The sequence below is a fragment of the Erpetoichthys calabaricus genome, chromosome 2, assembly GCF_900747795.2.
Source record: "Erpetoichthys calabaricus chromosome 2, fErpCal1.3, whole genome shotgun sequence".
Classification (NCBI taxonomy): Eukaryota; Metazoa; Chordata; class Cladistia; order Polypteriformes; family Polypteridae; genus Erpetoichthys; species Erpetoichthys calabaricus.
The window spans coordinates 318063680-318083875 of record NC_041395.2 but is presented as its reverse complement, the minus strand read 5'-3'; the positions used below and the strand labels follow the sequence as shown (position 1 = coordinate 318083875).

Here is a 20196-nt window from a genome sequence, read left to right as displayed (position 1 = left end):
CACTAGAAGTACTCCTCTACTTGTCCATGCCATGCTCAGGAGAGGCAGAGGGTAAGGTTTTCAGCAGCTCCGTGTATGACTATGTGTATGTGTACTTTTCTACTTTTATTTTTCTATTTTTATTTATTGATCACTCCTATCACTTTATTCTTTTGTGAATTTCCCCTTGGGATTAATAAAGTATCTATCTATCTATCTATCTATCTATCTATCTATCTATCTATCTATCTATCTATCTATCTATCTATCTATCTATCTATCTATCTATCTATCTATCTATCTATCTATCTATCTATCTATCTATCTATCTATCCTGGTGGAATAGAAGTTGAAGGAAAAGGACTATTTTATTTGTATTTGTGGTGTTTGGACTCTATACAACAGAAGGAGGTACTGTGATTAATAAAAGAACTTCTATTTAAACTTGCAACTGTGTCTGCCCCTTGTAGTCTCTCTCTTTTTATATATACATACTAGCCGTCCTCCACGTGAAACAGGACAGTGAGGAGGGCCCTGCCCGGCTCCCTACTCCTGACATCACGCTTCCCCATCCCCTCGGCCCGCTGCCTTTCTCTCAGATTAGTGTAAATATATCGCACCTGCAAGCGAACCATGAGTGTGATGAGAGAGTCCACCAAGTCAGTTTTGATATTATATTCCCGAGATGCCTGATCTTCTACTCAAAAAAAGAGAGTGTGGCCCTGGATGGCTAACAACAAACCACCATAAAACCTCCAGTCTGGGTGAATGCAACATTTTATAGTGACTATACAAAATTTTCACTCCCTTGGAAGTTTTCATATTTTATTGCTGTGCAACATTGAATCACAGTGCATTGAATTTGTTTTTTTCTGATACTGATTAATAGAAAAAAACTCTTTTAATGTCAAAGTGAAAACAGATTGAGCAGCATGGTGGCACAGTGATAGCGCTGCTGCCTCACAGTTAGGACACGTGGGTTCGCTTCCCGGGTCCTCCCTGCGTGGAGTTTGCATGTTCTCCCCGTGTCTACGTATATTTCCTCCAGGTGCTCCGGTTTCCTCCCACAGTCCAAAGACATGTAGGTTAGGTAAACTGACGATCCTAAATTGTCCCTTGTGTGTGTGTGTGTGTGTGCCCTGTGATGGGCTGGTACCCTACCCAGGATTTGTTCCTGCCTTGTGGCCTGTGCTGGCTGGGATTGGCTCCAGCAGACCCCCGTGACCCTGTGTTCGGATATAGCGGGTTGGAGAATGACTGTCTGACTAACTGAAAACAGATCACTGTAAAGTGGCCTAAATACATATAAATGTACAACACAAATTAATCGATCACATAAGTATTCGCATCCTTCAATGTCATCCGAGACAGCCTTAGGTCTGTGTGCACAGGACTGTCTCCATCAGAGCTGGCTTTGTACCTCAGGAGATTGCAACTATACTAATGAAACAGGGTTCCCATGACCCTAAAATGGGTTAGAAAATGGATGGATGGATAAAAACTGCTGTGTTGTATACTGCTGATTGAGGGGATGCTGCAGATGCTGACCAGATATGGTTTGTTGGACTTTCCAGATCAAATTCAGGAATCATAGGAAAGAATTATTACAACTAATTTTTAAGACAAACTAATAAACAAGCCCCCATCCCGGCTAGTGCTTATTAACTAGCAGCTTCACAATCAGTAATTCTGGGCAAATCTTATTGTACCTCATTGATATTTACCATCATTTTGATCATCATATCCTTTCGCTTCACCTTGTTTTTGTCTTCAAGTTCTGCCTTTATGGCCTGTGCATCCATCTTAGACACTATGTTGCCGACTGAGTTCTCCAGGTGAACGACGCGGCGAAGTAACCTTAAATACACAAAATTTCTTTAACTGAAAACTGAAATGGCACAGAAGGAATCCACTCACACCCTGATGCTCTGCCCACACTCACATCTGGAACTCCTCCGGCAAGATCTCGGCACTTCGGTCAGGTTTGTTGCTGTTCTTCACATCTACGCACTCCACTGGTTCATCAAAAGTGTTTTTACTGTAATTTCGTCCGAGGTTCTCTATCTCTGCATTCAGCGCCACCTAAACGTAAGATTGAAATTTAAAAAATTGCAGTATGGATGGACAGGGGTTACAAATGGATGGGTTGCATTCCTTAATTTTTTTGTTTCAAGAAAGCAGTTTTTATTTTATGTAGCAGCTTTCATATTGCATATTACTCAAAGTAAATGTACAAGGAGTTTAGTCTTTATATGCCACCATTCATAATGAGCTCAGTTCCCTAAAGTGAATGTCATACTTTAAAATGAAGATGGTCTTTTGATGGGAATGTCCACACTACTATATTTTCATTTAAAAATGGCATTTTTATTATAAACCAATATCAACATCATTTATAAAAGATCTCCTTCAACACTAAACCGACTAAAAATTAATATGAAGTAGTTGTCTGCCTACACTGGAGATGCTCACATCATAGACGTCTTATCCAAAACCAGCAAACCTTGAAGAGAAGGTAATGCTGCTGGGCATGGAATTTGTCACAGAACTGTTAGCAATTGGTAAATTATTTGCCTTTTACTCATAGGAACGACATATCAAAAAAGAAATCTCCATAATATCTTTATGGTTTCTCCTAGACACATGAGTTCAGAAAGAAATAAAATGGAGACATTTTCTTCTGCCTCGTACTTCTCAGATTTTTCTCCTAAGAAAAAAAAATACCCCAGAAGTTTCACAAGTGTCTCCTTTTGAGTTTCAGAAGAGACCTCAAAGTCACACAATAGGCTCAAGTTTTCAAAACATTTGTTTTTGCAGTTTGGGAGTATTTGCATTGTAATGCTCTTTAATATACGGTGAAATGTATGGACAGTTGTTTTGGTAATAAAAGACTTCACTATCATAACAAAAACGTAGTCCTTCATCCATCCATCCATCCATTCTCTTCCGCTTATCCGAGGTCGGGTCGCGGAGGCAGCAGCTTGAGCAGAGATGCCCAGACTTCCCTCTTCCCGGCCACTTCTTCTAGCTCTTCCGGGGGAATCCCAAGGTCCCTCCAGCGTGTCCTGAGTCTTCCCCTGGGCCTCCTCCCGGTTAGACGTGCCCGGAACACCTCACCAGGGAGGCGTCCAGGAGGCATCCTGATCAGATGCCCGAGCCACCTCATCTGACTCCTTTCGATGCGGAGGAGCAGCATTGTAGTCCTTGCTTCTGAATAATAGTATGAACTGCTCTAATTTATATTGTTGTGCTCCAATTAGATCATACCCAGTCTGGAAGCAAAGGCAGGCAGTGTAGCACAGTGGTTAACACTTGGGACTTTAATACATGAGGTTGTGATTTCTAATCCCACTACTGACACCACTGTGAGCAAGTCACTTCATTTGCCTGTGCTCCAAATGGAAAAACAAAAGACTTTCAATTAGGGCTGCACGATTAATCTTTTTTTTCTCATGATAACGATATTTATGACCCACGATCAGTTAATAAATATCGTCGCGATTTTACAGTATAAAGACCAAACTGTTTTTTATGGGCTGAGTTTACGGATTGGACTGCGTCACTATGACGTTACTGCGTCTAGATTGCAAGCGCTTTCTGAAGCAGTAGAAGTCAATAGCAGCAATAACAGTCAGTCAGAATAAACATATGATGGCGGAGCAACGTGAGGAAGGTGCAGAAGTGCGATCGTTAGTTCCTAAAAAGGGGTCATACTCAGTTGTCTGGAACTATTTCGATTTCGAGGAATGTGATGTTGATCAGGTACGAGTCTTGTGCAAACTTTGCTCCTGTTCCGTCCAAACGTCCCAAGGTAACACAACAAACCTCATCAACCACCTTAAAAGCCACCACAAAGTACACTATCAAGAATTTCAATGACTGAAGGCACAAACAACAACAACAAAAAATTACCAGCCATCCACAACACAGACAACAATATCAGGGACATTGTTCAACGCAATACCATATCTGCCTAGCTCGCAAAGACACCGGGAAATAACAGAGGCGATCACGTACCATATAGCCAAGGATATGTGTCCAATAACCACCGTGAGCAGTGAGGGGTTTAACAAAATGATCGCAACACTTGATAAAAGATATAGCATTCCCTCACGCAACCATTTTTTCCAATGTTGCACTGCCCTCGCTGTATGCGAAATGCCGAAAAGAAATAGAAAGAGAAATTCTCAGGCTCAGCCTGGAATATTTTGCTGCCACGACCGACTTATGGTCAAGCAGAACTGCGGAACCGTATTTGAGCTTGACAGTTCATTTTATTGACAGCGAGTTTGAGATGAAAAGCAAGCTTTTGCAAACTTCGTTTTTCCCACAATACCATACAGCGGAGTTTATTGCAGTGGGCCTCAAAGAAGTGATGTCCGCTTGGGGCTTGGTGGAAGAAAGACTTGTGTGCATCACAACGGACAACGCAGCTAATATGATTAGGGCAGCATCTGTGAATAACTGGCCGAGGCTACACTGCTTTGGTCACAGACTTCATTTACCAAAGGAATAATCGTCATTATTAATTGTGATAAAAATTTTGAGCAAAATAATCGTGATAATCTTTTTTTTTGTTATCGTGCAGCCCTACTTTCAATCAATTTTATCCCAAATGTTGTATGTTATCAAGGCATCCATCCAATAATAAGTAAAAAATGGCAAGTCTTGAAAGAGATTTCACAAATTCCCAATTTTGACTCCTTTTACCTCAGTTGTATCTCAAGTCTCCTTTTTATCTAAAGAGGTTCATTAGCAGCACAAACAGGTCACTAATTAAGAAAAGGGTCAGAATGAAAACCTGCAGTCACTGGGGCCCTCCAAGACAGGAGTTGGGGACCCCTGATCTAAGCTATTTATCCTAAGAAATTTTAGGAGAAACATTTGTGACAAATCTGATTCTTAAATGAAACATAAATGAGAATCTCTTTAAAGCAGGGGTTCTTAACCGGGGGTATCCATACCCCTTGGGGGTATGGGAACCAAATGCTGAGGGTATGGGACTCAATCTCTGGGTACTGGTATTTATTTTATTTAATGTATCAATTTATACTTGGGTAGTAGGTGAATGGAACGTGATAGAATCTTCGAGAATATTCGACATTTCCTGAAAATGCTTGAATTTAATTTTACATGTGTGTATTTACTACAATTTAAATTTAAAATGTTTTCATTTTAATATTTAATTTATTAAATGTATATTTACTGCACAAGCGTGTATTTACTTGTTTATTGGCAATGTATATATCTCGAAGACTCTAGAAGCGCATTTTGCATTGTATATAAAGGTGACGACTGTGCGCTGCCATTCATTCTGGCAACTAATATAAGGAATGGTGATGGTTATTTCGACAGTCAAGTAAAGGGGGTATGGGACCATATTGGACAATCCATTGGGGGTCTGGAGTCATCAAAAGGTTAAGAACTCCTGCTTTAACGTCTCACAAGCTATCAAAGATCTGCAACATTTTCCTATGGGTGTGCATGCATGCAGCATTCAAAGTGTACAAAATGCAGTTTAGAATGCATAGAGTAAGCAATACAGCAAGTGCCACGGACAGCAACTTTTCTACTGTATGTCTGGTATGTTGGAATAGGTTTTTTTTTCCGTGAATGATGACCAATCAGGAAATGAGACATAACCTGAAGTACACCTCCTCAAAACTGTGACTACACATTGCATTGATCCGAACCTCTATGACTCTGATTGGCCAATCTGGCAAATATGTGTTTCTTGAAATGGGTGTGTATTCATCTTCCAGTTTGGAAGGTCAGGTCAGGTCAGGTTGGGGAGCAGGCACTGGTACAGCATGTTGCCACACCCACCACATGATGAAACAGCTCAGGATCCTGGTTGGCAACTCTCCCAGGAAGACATGCAGTCCAGTTCTACCCTCCAGAAATGACCCTCTGTCTGCCACAGCCAGGTGGTACATGGGCGTCCCCTTGGCCTGGTCCAGCCACTCTGGTCCTCAACAATGAGGATTCTGTGAGCCGGATCACCCTCAGGGAATTGTGCCACATGGCCGTAGTGCCGTAACTGGCACTCCCTCACAATGCAGGTAATGTCAGACCAACAGTACCCTAGGATTCTCTGAAGAGACACAGTACTGAAGGAGTCCAGCCTTCATCTCAAGTCACTGTATAGCGTCCATGTCTCACAACCATATAGCAGGACAGGAAGCACCAGGACTCAAAAGACTTGGACCTTCGTCCTTTTGCAGAGATATTGGGTTCGAAAGTCTGCGAAATTCTAGAAAAGGGGAAAATGAAAGAGACAAATACGTTTGCCTATGTAAGAAAATGTGTCACAGTGCAGCGCGATGCTGAAGTAAAGACTACTTTTGATGCCAAAACCTTCATGCATAGCTACAGTGTAAGCCTGACATGGAAATAAATATAAACCAGCCTTAAGTTTGATCATTTATATAGTGTCTTTTACAGTTACCAATGAGAAAATGCTCTTTGCAAATGAATCCTTGTTTGCACTTATTGTCTTATTGCTCATGAATGCTATCCTGAAGCTCTTGATTAAAGCCTTAATTTATCCATCCTTACATCCGGTTTCTATTTTACCTTTCCAGTTGGGGGTCTTAGGGAATTGGAATTCAAAACCTCTTTTTAAAGACAGCATTTAAAGTAATATCTAATTGGAAGCATTTGCCATGGCGCTGGTGCAGAACAGTCACTTTTACCACACTGGCTTCAGTTTATTTATAACTAACCATCCCCTGCGCCTTCACCCGTGTATTAGTTAAACAGGACAGTGAGAAGGGCCCTGAAATCACGGTTCCTCCTCCCCTCGGCCCGCAGCCTCTGACTTGGATTAGCGTGAATATATCGCTCCTGCAAGGGAACTACAGTTTGATTCTTAGCATGATGAGAGAAGTTGCAAAATCAAGCGAAATGTTCAAGCAAATTATATGAAAAAAAACGATCAAAATCCGTTAAGTAGTTCTCTCGTTTGCTAGCTAAGCAGAGTTATGGTTACGCCCCGAGGCTGGCGCGTGAGTGAGGATGGTTCCGCCCCCTTCCCTTTGGCTCACTGTGTGTCTCTCGGATTCATACAAATAAATCGGTACCGCAAGCAAACTATGATACTTAGCGCGATGAGAAGAGTCGCAAAATCAACTGGAATGTTCAAGTAAATTATAGAAAAAAAACCCAAACTAAGTTCATTAAGTGGTTCTCTCATGAAAAGCAGACAGAAATACAGACATACAGACAGACAGAGAGACGTTGGATTTTATATATAGAGAGATGGGCGGATAAGGCAACTTGATATTTGTTGGCTCAATTGCCCCTCTTGCATCCTAAGCAAATGTTACTCACTTCCACCAAGACTGCAACTCTGACTCCTCAGTACTGGTGCCTGAAACTGTTACCCACATACAGAATCTTAGGGTTCAATGTCTGTCCTGTAAACTTTAGGTGGGATATACCCTGGACCTGTGCTCTACCCTCTACCAACTTCTTGGAAGCCATGCATACCAACACATTATTTATTCCAGATCATTACCCTTGACATTTTCCTGTTTCCCAGACAATAATGGATTTATTCATTAGTTCACAGCAATAAAATCAGGTAAATGGCTTTAGTGGATGGATGGATGGATGGATGGATGGATGGATGGATGGATGGATGGATGGATGGATGGATGGATGGATGGATTCTTAAAGCATTTCCTGATAGCACTCATTCTGAGATATACAGTACGAAATAAGACAATGGTTGATTAATCAATCAGTTACCTAGTTTAGGGAACTCTGCTAACCTCTCTTTGAGATTGTGGCTGACTGAACTTCATTAAATACTCTGTTTACCACAAAGATGAAGTGACTCAGTTATATGAAGCTTATTCAGAATCAAAAGTGTAATGAAAAAAATTCATTGATCAATCTATGATTGCCTGATAGACATTGTACCCGCTTCTCTTCTAGATCACGAATCATCCTTTTTTGCTCTTCCTCATCCAGAATCTGATTGCCATCGTGATCAAACCGCGTGAATGCTGCAGAAATCTCATGATCGGCGTGGCCCATTCTGAAAGGTAAAAGAAGAGTGACTTAGATTTGTTCATTTTCACATCATTTACAGCTAATTTGTTTTAAATTCATGAAGGCTGTTTAAATTGGGGTTCTTCACCTCCTTTATACTGTGAACAACAGAACACCCCCCAAAAAGTGACGGTGTTCCATCGTTTGCTGTTATAAAGCATGGGTCGCCATTAGGCTATGTCATTTAAACTTTTTTTCCACATTTTCCATGAAACCACAAGACTAAAATTGTTCCTTAGCTACACCTACAAATCACATGGGATAAGTAACATATACAAAAATATTTTTGGGTGGAGTTTTCTCTTGAGTGTGCCATCTGCTACCATCTCTGTTTTGTTTTTAATGTCATGCTGATCCAAAGAGTTCAGCTTCTAGCCAGTTCTGTAGGTAGGAAAGGTGCTTCCCAGAAAATAAAGTTTTATTCACAGTACCATTACTTTTTTAAAAAGTGCCAGTTTGACTCACCAGTTTCCAAGGTCCACTTATCTTTCTAAAGGTGTGGAGCAGTCCTAAGGCAGTGAAGACCACTGCACTACAGCAATTCAAGTGTAGCATCAACCCAAAACATGATGGGAATCCAACATCAGCCTCATCCAGTAGCCTGAACAGGAAAGAAATTGTGCAAATCCCTGCAATCCCACCAATGCACATCAAGAATGCAGTCCCCATATTAGGTGGTGCCTGTTGGAAATCCCAGCCCAGCAGTAATCAGCGTTGCCTTCACTCATTCCTTCAAAGGAACAATCAGACCTTGTCAGGAATACAGCCTGCGCAATAGATAAGACATAATAGTGACCACAGCCTAGCAATAACAGTCACATTAGCAGTCTTGTGCATTAGTAATCCCATCCAAGTATCAACCAGAGTGCAAAATTCAGTGCCAATCAGATTTTCATTGTCAACGGCATTGAGCTGGAAATTCAGTCAAGGGGCCTCATGTATAACACCGTGCGTAGAATTCATACTATAACATGGCGTATGGACAAAAGAGGAAATGTTCGTATGCACAAAAAAATCCAGATGCATAAAACTTCCACGTTCTTCCGCTACATAAATCCCGGTCAACATGAAAAGTAACGCACGTGCATTCGCCTGCTGTACCACCCCAACTCCTCCCAGAATTATGTCTCTTTGAATATGCAAATCAATATAAATAGCCCTTAAGCTCAGCCTTCTGTGAAAAGACAATGGCAAAAGCACAGGGGAAAATAGAAGAATTTCAGCGAATACCAAGTGGAGGCAAGGAAAAACATACTATTTGTTGTTTAAACAATGGTATAATCAACAAAAGGAAGTTGATCGAGTGACATACAGAGTCGCACAGTGTCCGAAATAAAAAAGAAGCAATCAGATATCAAAGTCGCCGTGAAAAGGCGAGTTGTAGCCCATCGTCTGAGTGTCATATGAAAGCTATGGTATTTGAAATATTTTGGCCATTCCGTGGACCATTATATTGTTGCAAGTTAATTACAATCAGATGCATTAAACTAATAAACAATATGTGGTTAATTTCAGTGTATTTATAAAGCCGCGTCAGCGATGTGGCTCTGAAAAACAAAGGGAAACCACACAGGAACAGTAGTACTGCTTTGACACTGGGTGCCGCCAGTTTCCAAAACCGAGCGCAGAACTTGCATATGCCAGGGTTTGAGCTACCGTGAAAATGTGTGTAGCTTTACACCAAGTTTAGGTTTTATGTATCGCGATTTGAGCGTGTAAACCAACTTACGCAACATTTTTGCACGTACGCACCATTTATACATGAGACCCCAGGAGTCAGGCAGTGCAAGGTGGCAACTACAGTCATAACAGCAAGATGTGCTCCTGTTTCAGCAGCAGCTAGTACATGTAGTACAACTGGTGCATTACCATGCCAGAGTCAAAAAGCAGGCAGGGTAAATCATCACCGACCCCTCACATCCAGGCCACATCGTCTTTGAACTTCTCCCATCTGCCAGCCGTTATAGACAAAGCTACGCCAAAGCAAGCAGATATAAGAACAGTTTCTTTTCACAGGCCATTAAGATCACAAATGGTTTATTCAGCTGTCCTTGCTCAGTATGGGCACCCCCCAACATCTTGCAAAAATCTTACATAGAGCTAATGTGTATATATTTCAGTATTTCCTGCACTGCCTTCACTTTATATGCATTTGTTCACCTTGTTTGATTTGTATTTATCTCATGTGTGCCCTTGTCAATTGTTTTTATGTCTGTCATGTTAACTATACTTAGACAGTCATCAAGAAACTACCGTCAAACCCTTGTATGTGAGCACACTTAGCCAATAAATGGGATTCTTCTACAGATTCTGATGTTGTAAGATGCATCCCAAACGGTGTATAATAGAAATTCAATCAGAGCAGCAACCAGTGCTTCACTTTCCCTGGGGACCAATTGGTAAATAGTGGAAACCCAGTGCCAGTGATCAACAAAGCATGTTGGGAAACTCCACCCAAGTATCAACCAATTCATAGAAGGAATCCAAGAACAGCAGTAATCGGACATCCAACCCCATGGCACTTCAGCCCTGGCAAATACTGAGAGATGGCAGGAATTCAAGTCCCAAGATGCAACCAGGGCTTTACTTTGGGCATCATTTGGTGATTGTTGGGCACCCAGTCCCAGTAACAAATAGAGCATGCTGGGCATCTAATCCTAGGAGTAACCAGTAATCCAACCTCAGCAAAAAAAGTGGTGCTTCAGTCATAACAGATAGTGGTACGTGACAGGACCCCAATGCCTTGACACAACCAGTCCTTCACTCTCAGCATCAAGCACTCGATTGGTGGGAGTCCAATCCCAGTAGTAAATATTTCATCAGGCTCAGAAGCAACCAAAGCATGCTGGGGATCTAATTACAGCAGCGTCCACTGCACAGTGCAAGTCTAATGCCAGCAGCAACAAGTGTGTATGTGATATGAATCAGGAGGCAGGTGTGACCAGTGCTGTAGTTCCAGCATTACATTTATATTTACATTTATTCACTTAGCAGCTGTTTATATCCAAAGTGACTTACAAAAGAGGTCAACATAATCGAGTAAATATCAGACTGGGGGAGTGTTTGGGAACAAGTGTTACAAGACAAGGCTACAAAATTGATCACAAGTGAAGAGGTCAGAATAAAAACGCAAGCAAATTACACTTGCTAGGTTACAAAAATCCAATAGCTAGTATCAGTTAGATAGAACTTTACCAAATGAGAGAGTCTGTAAACGCTTCTGAAACACATTGAGGGAGTCAGACGTTCGAATGGAAGTGGGCACTGCAGCGTGGAGCTTCACATGAAAAAGTCTGGATTGAGATTTGAGACAACAACAACATTTATTTCTATAGCACATTTTCATACAAATTATGTAGTTCAAAGTGCTTTACAAGATGGAGAAAGAAAAATAGAAAAATAAGATTACACAATACTAAGTAACAAAGAATAAAGTAAGGTCTGATGGCCACAAGGACAGAAAAATGAAAAAAATAAATGCCAGAGGGCTGGAGAAAAAAAAAATCCATGGTCACAAGACCACCCAGCCCCCCACTGAGACGCCATTCAGCACTAGATCTGAGTGGTTATGATGGAGCATAGGACCTCAATAGTTTTTTTATACTGTTTATACTGCTCGCTTCGTTTGCCAACCCCGACTGGAATGCACTACACGCCAGCCATTTCACATCTCTGTTTTTCACTTTCACCTAACAACAAATCTTTTAATTCTCACAGATATGCCTCGTCATTGGGAAGAAACACTGCTTTGCCCTGATGGCAACACAAATTAGACGATCTACAAGTCTCCGGCTTAAAGTTTAAATCCGAACAATATATTCAATCTCTTTTTGCTGTTCCATTATTTCACTGAGTAATAATTTCTGTTTGTTTGCACTAATGCGATCTTTACTATCATTTTTTTGAGACATTTTAATTTTCATACTTTCAGTATCTCTAACCTGCTCTGCATGTGTATCACACCAACGTTTTTGAATTCTTTATGATGTTCTACTTTGTCATCTACTCTTTGTCTTTTATTTCTGGCCTCTGGCGTGATTAAATCTCTTGGCACAAAGTCTTGTCTCGCAGGACATGAAAGTGTCTCTCTGAAAAAGTCTTGTCTTGTCCCAGGATTTTTTATTATAATAGAGAGATATATACAGTATAGTAGTTGCTGACCCGTTGACTACACTGTTGGCAAGCATCAAGGTTTTAATTTTAATATGCGCCGCTGCATAGTGCCAGTGTAGTGATATTAAAAGAGGAGTGTCATGCACTTGCCTTGGCTTGTTGAACACCAGATGTGCTGCTACATTTTGAATCATCTGCAGTGGCATGGTGACACATGGCGGTACTCCTTCCAGCTGAGAGTTGCTGTAGTCCAGACATCACAAGACCAAAGCCTGGGCCAAGAGCTGTGCTACATGCTCTATTAGATACGGTCTGATCTTGCAGATGTTGTAGAGTGAATCTGCAAGACCTGGAGACTGTAGAAACATGGTCAATGAAGAGCAGGTGGTTTGCATATGGGAGAGTCATATTAAATAAAGGAGAGTTGGAATCATTGGTTAGAAAGATTCTCTCATCAGATTGGATGGCCAGAAAAGACTCAACTATTGAAAACACACTGGAGGGGGTGAGGCAGCCAGTTGGCCTAAGTATCCAGAACTGTGACTTTGTATTTACTGTATTTTCTTTTTAACAATTTTAATCTCCTCCATTGCCAACTGGCCATAGTTCATCAATTAATTGATAGACAGTTATTATTGATTTCTATTTATGTTTAATCAGTTTCACCCTTGTTCTCTGGGTGTTTTGACGAATCTGTGTTTATACGTGTACCAGTTCTGTTTTTAGTAATCATATAATCTGTACTTGTATTTTGACGCTCAGTGCTGAGTGCTATAAGTTGTATTGTATGGCACTGTATTTGATCACTTCCCCAAGGTTGTAAACCAACTTGGTGGTTGTTAGTGATAATGAACTCGGCAGAGGTGAGGTGCTGAATACACAGACAGGTAAGCCAGGACAAGAAGGTTGAGCTGAAGATGGTGTGCCTTTATCCATATTGAGATATCAGTGGGGCATACAGAGGTTCTACCTGATACCTTCTGGTCCTCTTGAGGGAACACCAGGAACAGCTGGATATCTTCTGCATTACACTGATGAGAAAAACCAAGGGACACCATGACAGGGCCTAGTGTGGAACTGTATAGGGAGAAGAGGAGAGGGCCCAGCACCAGTTCTTGAGGCACCCTGTGTTTCCCTGGTGCACCCTTGACATCTCTCCTTGCCAGGACACATGGTAGGATTTGCCTACTATGCAAAAAAAACCTAAGGGCAGACCAAGTGATGCCAAAGTCAGAGAGAGGGGCAAGGAGGGTCTAGTGCTTTACTGTGTCAAACAGAGAGTATTTACAGAAAAGCATGCTAGATACAGATTAGAAATAAAAACCGTAGCACAATGCAAAATGCATACTATGCAATACACAAGTTAATAATGAAAAGATACAAGTTGCACTGATGCACTGTGTGAGCCAAAGCCCATCTACAGCACAAACAGTGGGAGTCCAGCTGCACCTGCAAGTGGTGCTGTTATTGTAGTTAGAATGAGAGCACAGTAGAGATCACTTCCTGGTATGGACGCGAATTCACCACATTAATGGAATATAAATACATTACTGATGGGTATATAAATGGACAAGGAAGAGAAGGCGCAAAGCATGCATGTCTAACTTCAGGTCTTTTGTGGTGATCCCTGATTTCCAACTCTGTGTAAATTATTTATGAGGAATAAATTATTTTAATATTTTGTCTTTCTTTTGGTAAAGAAAAGTTCGAAGACTACAGATAATTTGTGTTGCTGAAGTCAGACATATATTCTTCTCGAGACTACCATGAATTAATTTGTTTAAAAGTGGGTGGGAACAATTAGACAACTCACTGAGTGTCCCATTTCTAAACCAATCCAATGCCTCATGAAGGCGGAGCTCAAAGTAGGGGCGGGGATTTTGAACTGCAGAGATCAGAGGTGCTCTTGTTAATCTGGTCCAAGAGAGAGCAAACTTCTGTTTGCAATAATCCATCTACAGTCAACAAAAACCTATTAGACATTGTAAATGAGAGGGGGTGCCACTGAGACCGAAAACCCCAGACACACCATACTAAACAGTCCCAGGTGCAAAATAAAGGCTTTATTTTTACAAAATACCTTCCTTTTGCAGATGAATCCACAGTCTTTCTATATACAGTCCTCCTTTTCCTCCTCCAGGTGAGCAATGGAGGCTGGGCAGCAATGTTCCCTCTAAGCTGAGCAAGTGAGCGATTGCTCACACGAATTCAGAGCGTCGCTCATACTTCCCGCACGATCGCTCATTCTGACAGCGTCGTTCGTACTTATCGCACGATCGCTCACTCCGACCGTCGGAGTTGGTGCTCATAAATTTTCGGTTTAAACAAAATGTCACTCATAAACAATGTTTTTTGCTCACTATATGCTACTCCTTAGAGGGAACATTGCTGGGCAGCTCACTTATATGTTAGACCTGGGAGTATTTCCAGTATTGGGGCATAGCCCAATGGGAGCACTTCCAGGTCAGATGGACACCCCTCTCCTTGCAGCACCTCCTGGAACCACAACTCCCATACATCATTGCAAGCGTCCTTACTTGGTTCACACCAGTGGAGCACTGCATTCTACTGTACTGGAGGAGGTACGGCCCTTTGATCCACCAACTCCCCCACATTATATATTAATTTATCCCTTTGTATAGCATATTGTTTTGGGTTATGCCTTCTTCGATATTGTCCTTCCTTTATGGCATCCCATCCAGGAAAGGCTCCTGCACAGCACTCACAACATATTAATGTGTGCCGCATGTAAAGAAAGCACATTTCATGTTTTAAAAATAAACATAAACTAATTGAAGGAAAAAAAACTTTGTGCAGCATTAGATTGTACGTACATTGGCATTCAATGACATCAATGGGCAAATGGTAATCATGAACAATATATTGTTGCAGGTACTGTGTGTGCTCTCTGTTGTTTAGTGTTACAACAATACTGTAAAAGTCAATGTAAGCTTGAAAGAATTGTCGGCTATATTCATGAAAATATGAACTGAAAATTATGCATTTGAAGTAAACGGTGAATCACGCTCCGTCAAAAGGACTGCTATTAAAAGAACTGATAACGAAGAGCCGCAGGAGATGCAGAGTTCGGTACTCAAAACGCCCGAAATCGACAAATCTAACAACACCAGAAAAGTACTGAAAAGGCTGCGCAACATCCAACTTCTGACTATATGTCTAAATGCATAACTAAAGAAGTTGAACATTACTGTCTATTTGGAAATGCAAACATGCCATGATGAAATAGCCACAGCATTTGAACACGTTGCATATCCATAGACCACAATGTTTATCTAAACTCTTTTTGCTGTTGTTATGTCATATAGCGATGTAATAGTAAAATGACAGAAAACTATCATAGCAGACAAGGGCACGTCTCAAACATATGGAGCCGTAGGTCTACGTGTGTGTCTCTATACTGTAAGTCTGTCTCCACTGTCTCAGTGCTCATTACAAAGTGCAGTTATCTTGAGCTACTGACCTCCTGAACAGAAAACAGCAATTTTAGTTTTTTTTTTATTTTTCTCTCATTGTCAAGTCATTTTTTCAGTGTCTTTTGCTCTCTCCCTGAAACCCCAGCAGCAGTTTAAAATGCACTGACTGGAGAAACTGTGGATGAGTGTTTTATGAAGAAGCTCTGTGAGTGGAGCCTTTGCAATCCTGGATTTGGCCACTACTCTTAACAAACTGTTTAACAGATTGTCCCCAGACATGTATTTTCATTTCAGCTCCCCAAGAGTAATAGCTAATTGAACTCAAGGGAACACTTCCAGTCTAAGTGAGTTGTGCTGCACTGCACTAGACAGGATAAGCTGAAGCCACCATTAGAAAAGGTGAAATCCAAAGACAAGTCCTCGCATATTTAACCCTGGAGGAAAGAGGTGAAGTGTCTCACTGAAATTCTAAAGGTCGGGAGAGGTGGATTCTCTTACTTGTGCAAGCTGTCCCGGAAGTCCTCAAACCCCAGCTCCTTGGATCCTGCCTTCAAGGTCTTCTGCACATCAGAGATCTTCTCCTTCTTTAATTTTAGTTTCATCATCGTCCTCAGATATCCCTAAAAATCAACACATTTTTTTTTGTTATACCACTTTAGGTCCTACAAGGGACTGGCGCCCTGGCCATGGCTGTTTTCTGCCTTGTGCCTGGTGTTTTAACCCCCCCAAAAACCCTGAATTAAGACCTTGTTTTACATGCTACATGTTTCAGCACTTCTTTAAACCTGGTTGTTAGAGTGGCTTTACGTTTAATGGAACAAACACTGGGCATTCTGCTCTCCGTCATGTCATGTTGCTGTTAGCAATTGAGTCTTACGCATTTCCAACTAAGCTATGCCTCCAAGTGCCAGTGTTGTGGCCTAGAGGTCTGCACCGTACTGACTTTTCAGTCCCGCTTACTCCTGTGCCCACCTAAGATTCCATTCCACTCCCGACTGGATTCCCTTGAACTTGAACTGCGCACATAGCCAGCGTGGAATCTTAAAACAGCAGAATCCATAAAGGAAAAACAAAACAAATTCACACTGATGCAGTAAATTTGTTTTTTTATTTTCTTTTTCACAACACAATCAGAGTTGATTTACTGATATCATTTTCAAAAAATAACAGATAGGTAGATAAATTGTGAACATGCTGAAAGCAGCCCCAAGGGGACGTGGCTGCCCCTCTTAAACAGTGATTCAAGGGGAAACAAACACAGTTTTTCATCTCCTCTTTGCTGGATCAGATGCAAGCCGGCTTCGAACATTTAAAAGTCCACACCGCAGCTGTCCTTTTGTCTCACTGCCTTGTCTATATTCCCCCAGACATCCTCTGCTTATTCTTTATGCTTTATTAGGCTGTATACGAATAAAGTTTCTGTTTCTTGAATGAATCTGTGCAACTTTGTGACCCAAACGTGACAATATGAATAAATAAAGGGTGAGCAGACGTCCTTTTTTTTCCGTCGATGTCCTCTTTTTGAGACATAAAATAGCCGTCTAACACTGTGCCACTGAGCCGCTCAGCATAAGTATCATTATTTTTCAATTTGTCATTTCTTGGACATCTTTTGTACTTATAAGTTGCCTTTGAATAGTAATGTGCCTCTGCCCAGCCTTCCTAGCTGTCACCTGAGTTAAACTGCCATGTGCCTCTTTTCTTTAAACACATACGAGTTGCACAGAAATGCACACATGTGTCACAAATGGATTGGACAAAATCTGTAGGTGTGCTGTTTGTTCACACAGCCTATCTCAGCTAGCATAGGGCACAAGACAGGAACAAACCCTGGACAGGGCACCCATCCATCACATGGTGAACACAAGCAACCCAAGCTTTTCTTAGATGGTCTCGCATTCAAGTACTGACTGGGTCCAAACATGCTCAACTTCAGATGGATTACCTTGTTCTGAAGGGCACATGGCATGGCTGCTTTTGTGCTGCATTTCATCGTATTTTAAACCATCTTATATCATAGTTGCTCTTTTTTCACCTGTTTGAAGATGTCTGCAAAATGGAGTTCATCCTTCTGCTGGGAAAGCTCTTCCTTAACCTCGGAGTAGGTGTCATTTATTATGGCCAGGAACATGTTCTAGAAAAGGGAAGCAGAGCACCGTGGACTACATGGCAAGACAGTCCAGCCAGCACGTTTTGACAACCTGTACTGAAGGGTCATGGCTACTTACCAGCAACACAAAGAAAACAAAGAAGACATAGGTGACAAAGTAGATTGGCCCAAGGACCCGGTTGGCATTATCAATTGCATCAAAGTCAAAATCTCCCAGGATAATTCTAAACTGGGTGAAACTGGGAGAAAGCAAAAGTAGCAATTAAACATGTGTAAATATTTGGAAAATGCAGTAAGTATTTAATCCTTAAGTTATGAAAAAGTGTTAGCACTGTCATTCCAGGTTTATTTTAAATTCACAGTGAAATTTTAATTATTCAGCATAATAGTAAGGGACCCTTATGACAGCCCTCTCACAGGGACATGCGGTCAGGGGAGGCAGGTCATCATGAAAAGTAAAAAAACTAATAGTGATAACATAAAATAAATTTGTCCACTGGTCTGTGTTATAAATTTGTTTTCTGTATGATTCCAATAATTTTGATCATTGTATAATCAAAATCGCTGAATTTGCACATTTCTAGTTCAAATACACAGGTGAAACGCGAGGTGCGGCAGCAACAAGCCTCACCTCCCCTCGGACTGTTCTCTCCCTCACACACGGGTTTGATGCATGTGATTGGCGTGTGCCTGTTGCTGTCTCTCTGTATGTCGCCAATAAAATGTTTGCAGACACGTCTATTATACACCCTGACTGTCCACAGTCTGGCTAATATCTTTAATGAATGTGTGTGACATATTTAGTCTTGCTGATCGGACATAAAACTGCAGTGAAAACGCACAAGGTAAGGCAGACAGTACCATGTCGCCCTGAAGGGGCGCATATGAGCCAAATAGGTGCTTGTTGTTGCTGCTGTTCTTCTTGGCGATAATCTCCATTGAGGCGGAGAGTCTTTTAAAACTAAAGGAAAATAAGGAGGACTTTTACAAGAAAGTAATGGAGATTTTCGTGAAGAAGGATAGGCGCAAGGATTTCATTTATAAATAAAGGTAAGACAATAAACAGTATTAAATTTTATAAAAAAATGGGATCAGACTAAAAAAAAAAATCCAATACTTAAAAACTTTATTTGACCTTAAATAAAATATTCTTTTATTTTTCTTGTTATCCTTTTGTTGAACAATTTGTATTAAAATTGATTAAAGCATCAGAATTAAAAGCTTTTAAATGCAACTAAATATTTCAATTAAGGTCAAAATTGAAATCCATTTTTAGTACACCACTCTATACTTTAGTTTTTATTGTATGAGTATAAATTGTGGACTTGCAACAGCAAATTTAGATCGCATGAAGGGTCCAGAGCAATGTGCGCTCTCTCATTGCTTTAAATGTAATGTTCTTTCTTATCCAAATATGTACCTTACCGATGTGTGTGTAAAGAATGCTGATGAGATATGAAACATAACCAGTGGTCAGTGCGCAGGCTGCCAATTGAATAGTGAATAAGCAACAATTTTGGGTTCATCTATCTATCTATCTATCTATCTATCTATCTATCTATCTATCTATCTATCTATCTATCTATCTATCTATCTATCTATCTATCTATCTATCTATCTATCGAAAGATAGAAGACTAAACTAACTATCCACTATGAAATATTAAAAGTTAAAATAACAGAATACAATAACACAGTCCGTCTTGAGAGGCACTGCTATTTCTCTAAGATTATAAATAACAATTCTAGTAATCCCAGAGTCTTATTCTTGACGATTGATCGTCTGTTAAACCCAGGTAACTCAAAGGAATGCGTCCTAAGTACTTCCAATAAAACATGTGAGGCTTTTGCTGTATTTTTCAATCAAAAAATTAATGATATTAGAAATAACATAGTATATCTGCCCAACACTAAGGATCCTCCTAAACCCCGGTACTCCATTATAAACAAACTAAACTCTTTCACTAGGATAGATTTACCTGATTTACATAAAATAATTTCTCAACTGAAACCCTTCACCTGTGTCCTTGACCCAATACCAACAAATTTTTTCAAAGAAGTATCGGACGTGCTAATTGACAGTATTCTTGACATAGTAAATCCGTCATTAGATAAGGGGGTGTTCCCAGACTGTCTCAAGACTGCTGTAGTTAAACCCCCACTTAAGAAAAATAATCTTGACTCCTCTGCTCTTGAAAATTTTAGACCCATCTCTAACCTGCCTTTCTTAAGTAAAATTTTAGAGAAGGCAGTCATTATGCAGCTTAATGACCACCTTAATAAACATGCTATTCTTGATAAATTTCAGTCAGGTTTTAGAACAAATCACAGTACAGAAGCTGCACTCGTTAAAGTAGTAAATGACTTGCGGGTAAATGCAGACAGAGGCTGTTTATCTGTTCTCATCCTCTTAGATCTGAGTGCCCCATTTGACACCATTGATCATAATATTCTTAGAAATCGCCTTAGTCAATGGGTGGGCCTCTCTGGCAGTGTCTTAAAT

General features: G+C 40.7%; 1 protein-coding gene across 1 annotated transcript in view; it reads right to left on the bottom strand.

Annotated features, from left to right (window-relative positions):
* The window catches only part of pkd2l1 (polycystic kidney disease 2-like 1), a 66768-nt gene that overhangs the window by 3102 nt on the left and 43470 nt on the right, over nucleotides 1-20196 (bottom strand). The window contains exons 9-14 of the mRNA XM_051923526.1: nucleotides 17813-17933; nucleotides 17620-17718; nucleotides 16083-16204; nucleotides 7906-8023; nucleotides 1922-2061; nucleotides 1704-1836 (exon numbers count right to left, since the gene is read on the bottom strand). Of these exons, the coding sequence (XP_051779486.1) occupies nucleotides 1704-1836; nucleotides 1922-2061; nucleotides 7906-8023; nucleotides 16083-16204; nucleotides 17620-17718; nucleotides 17813-17933 (733 nt within the window). The remainder of the gene's footprint in view (nucleotides 1-1703; nucleotides 1837-1921; nucleotides 2062-7905; nucleotides 8024-16082; nucleotides 16205-17619; nucleotides 17719-17812; nucleotides 17934-20196) is intronic.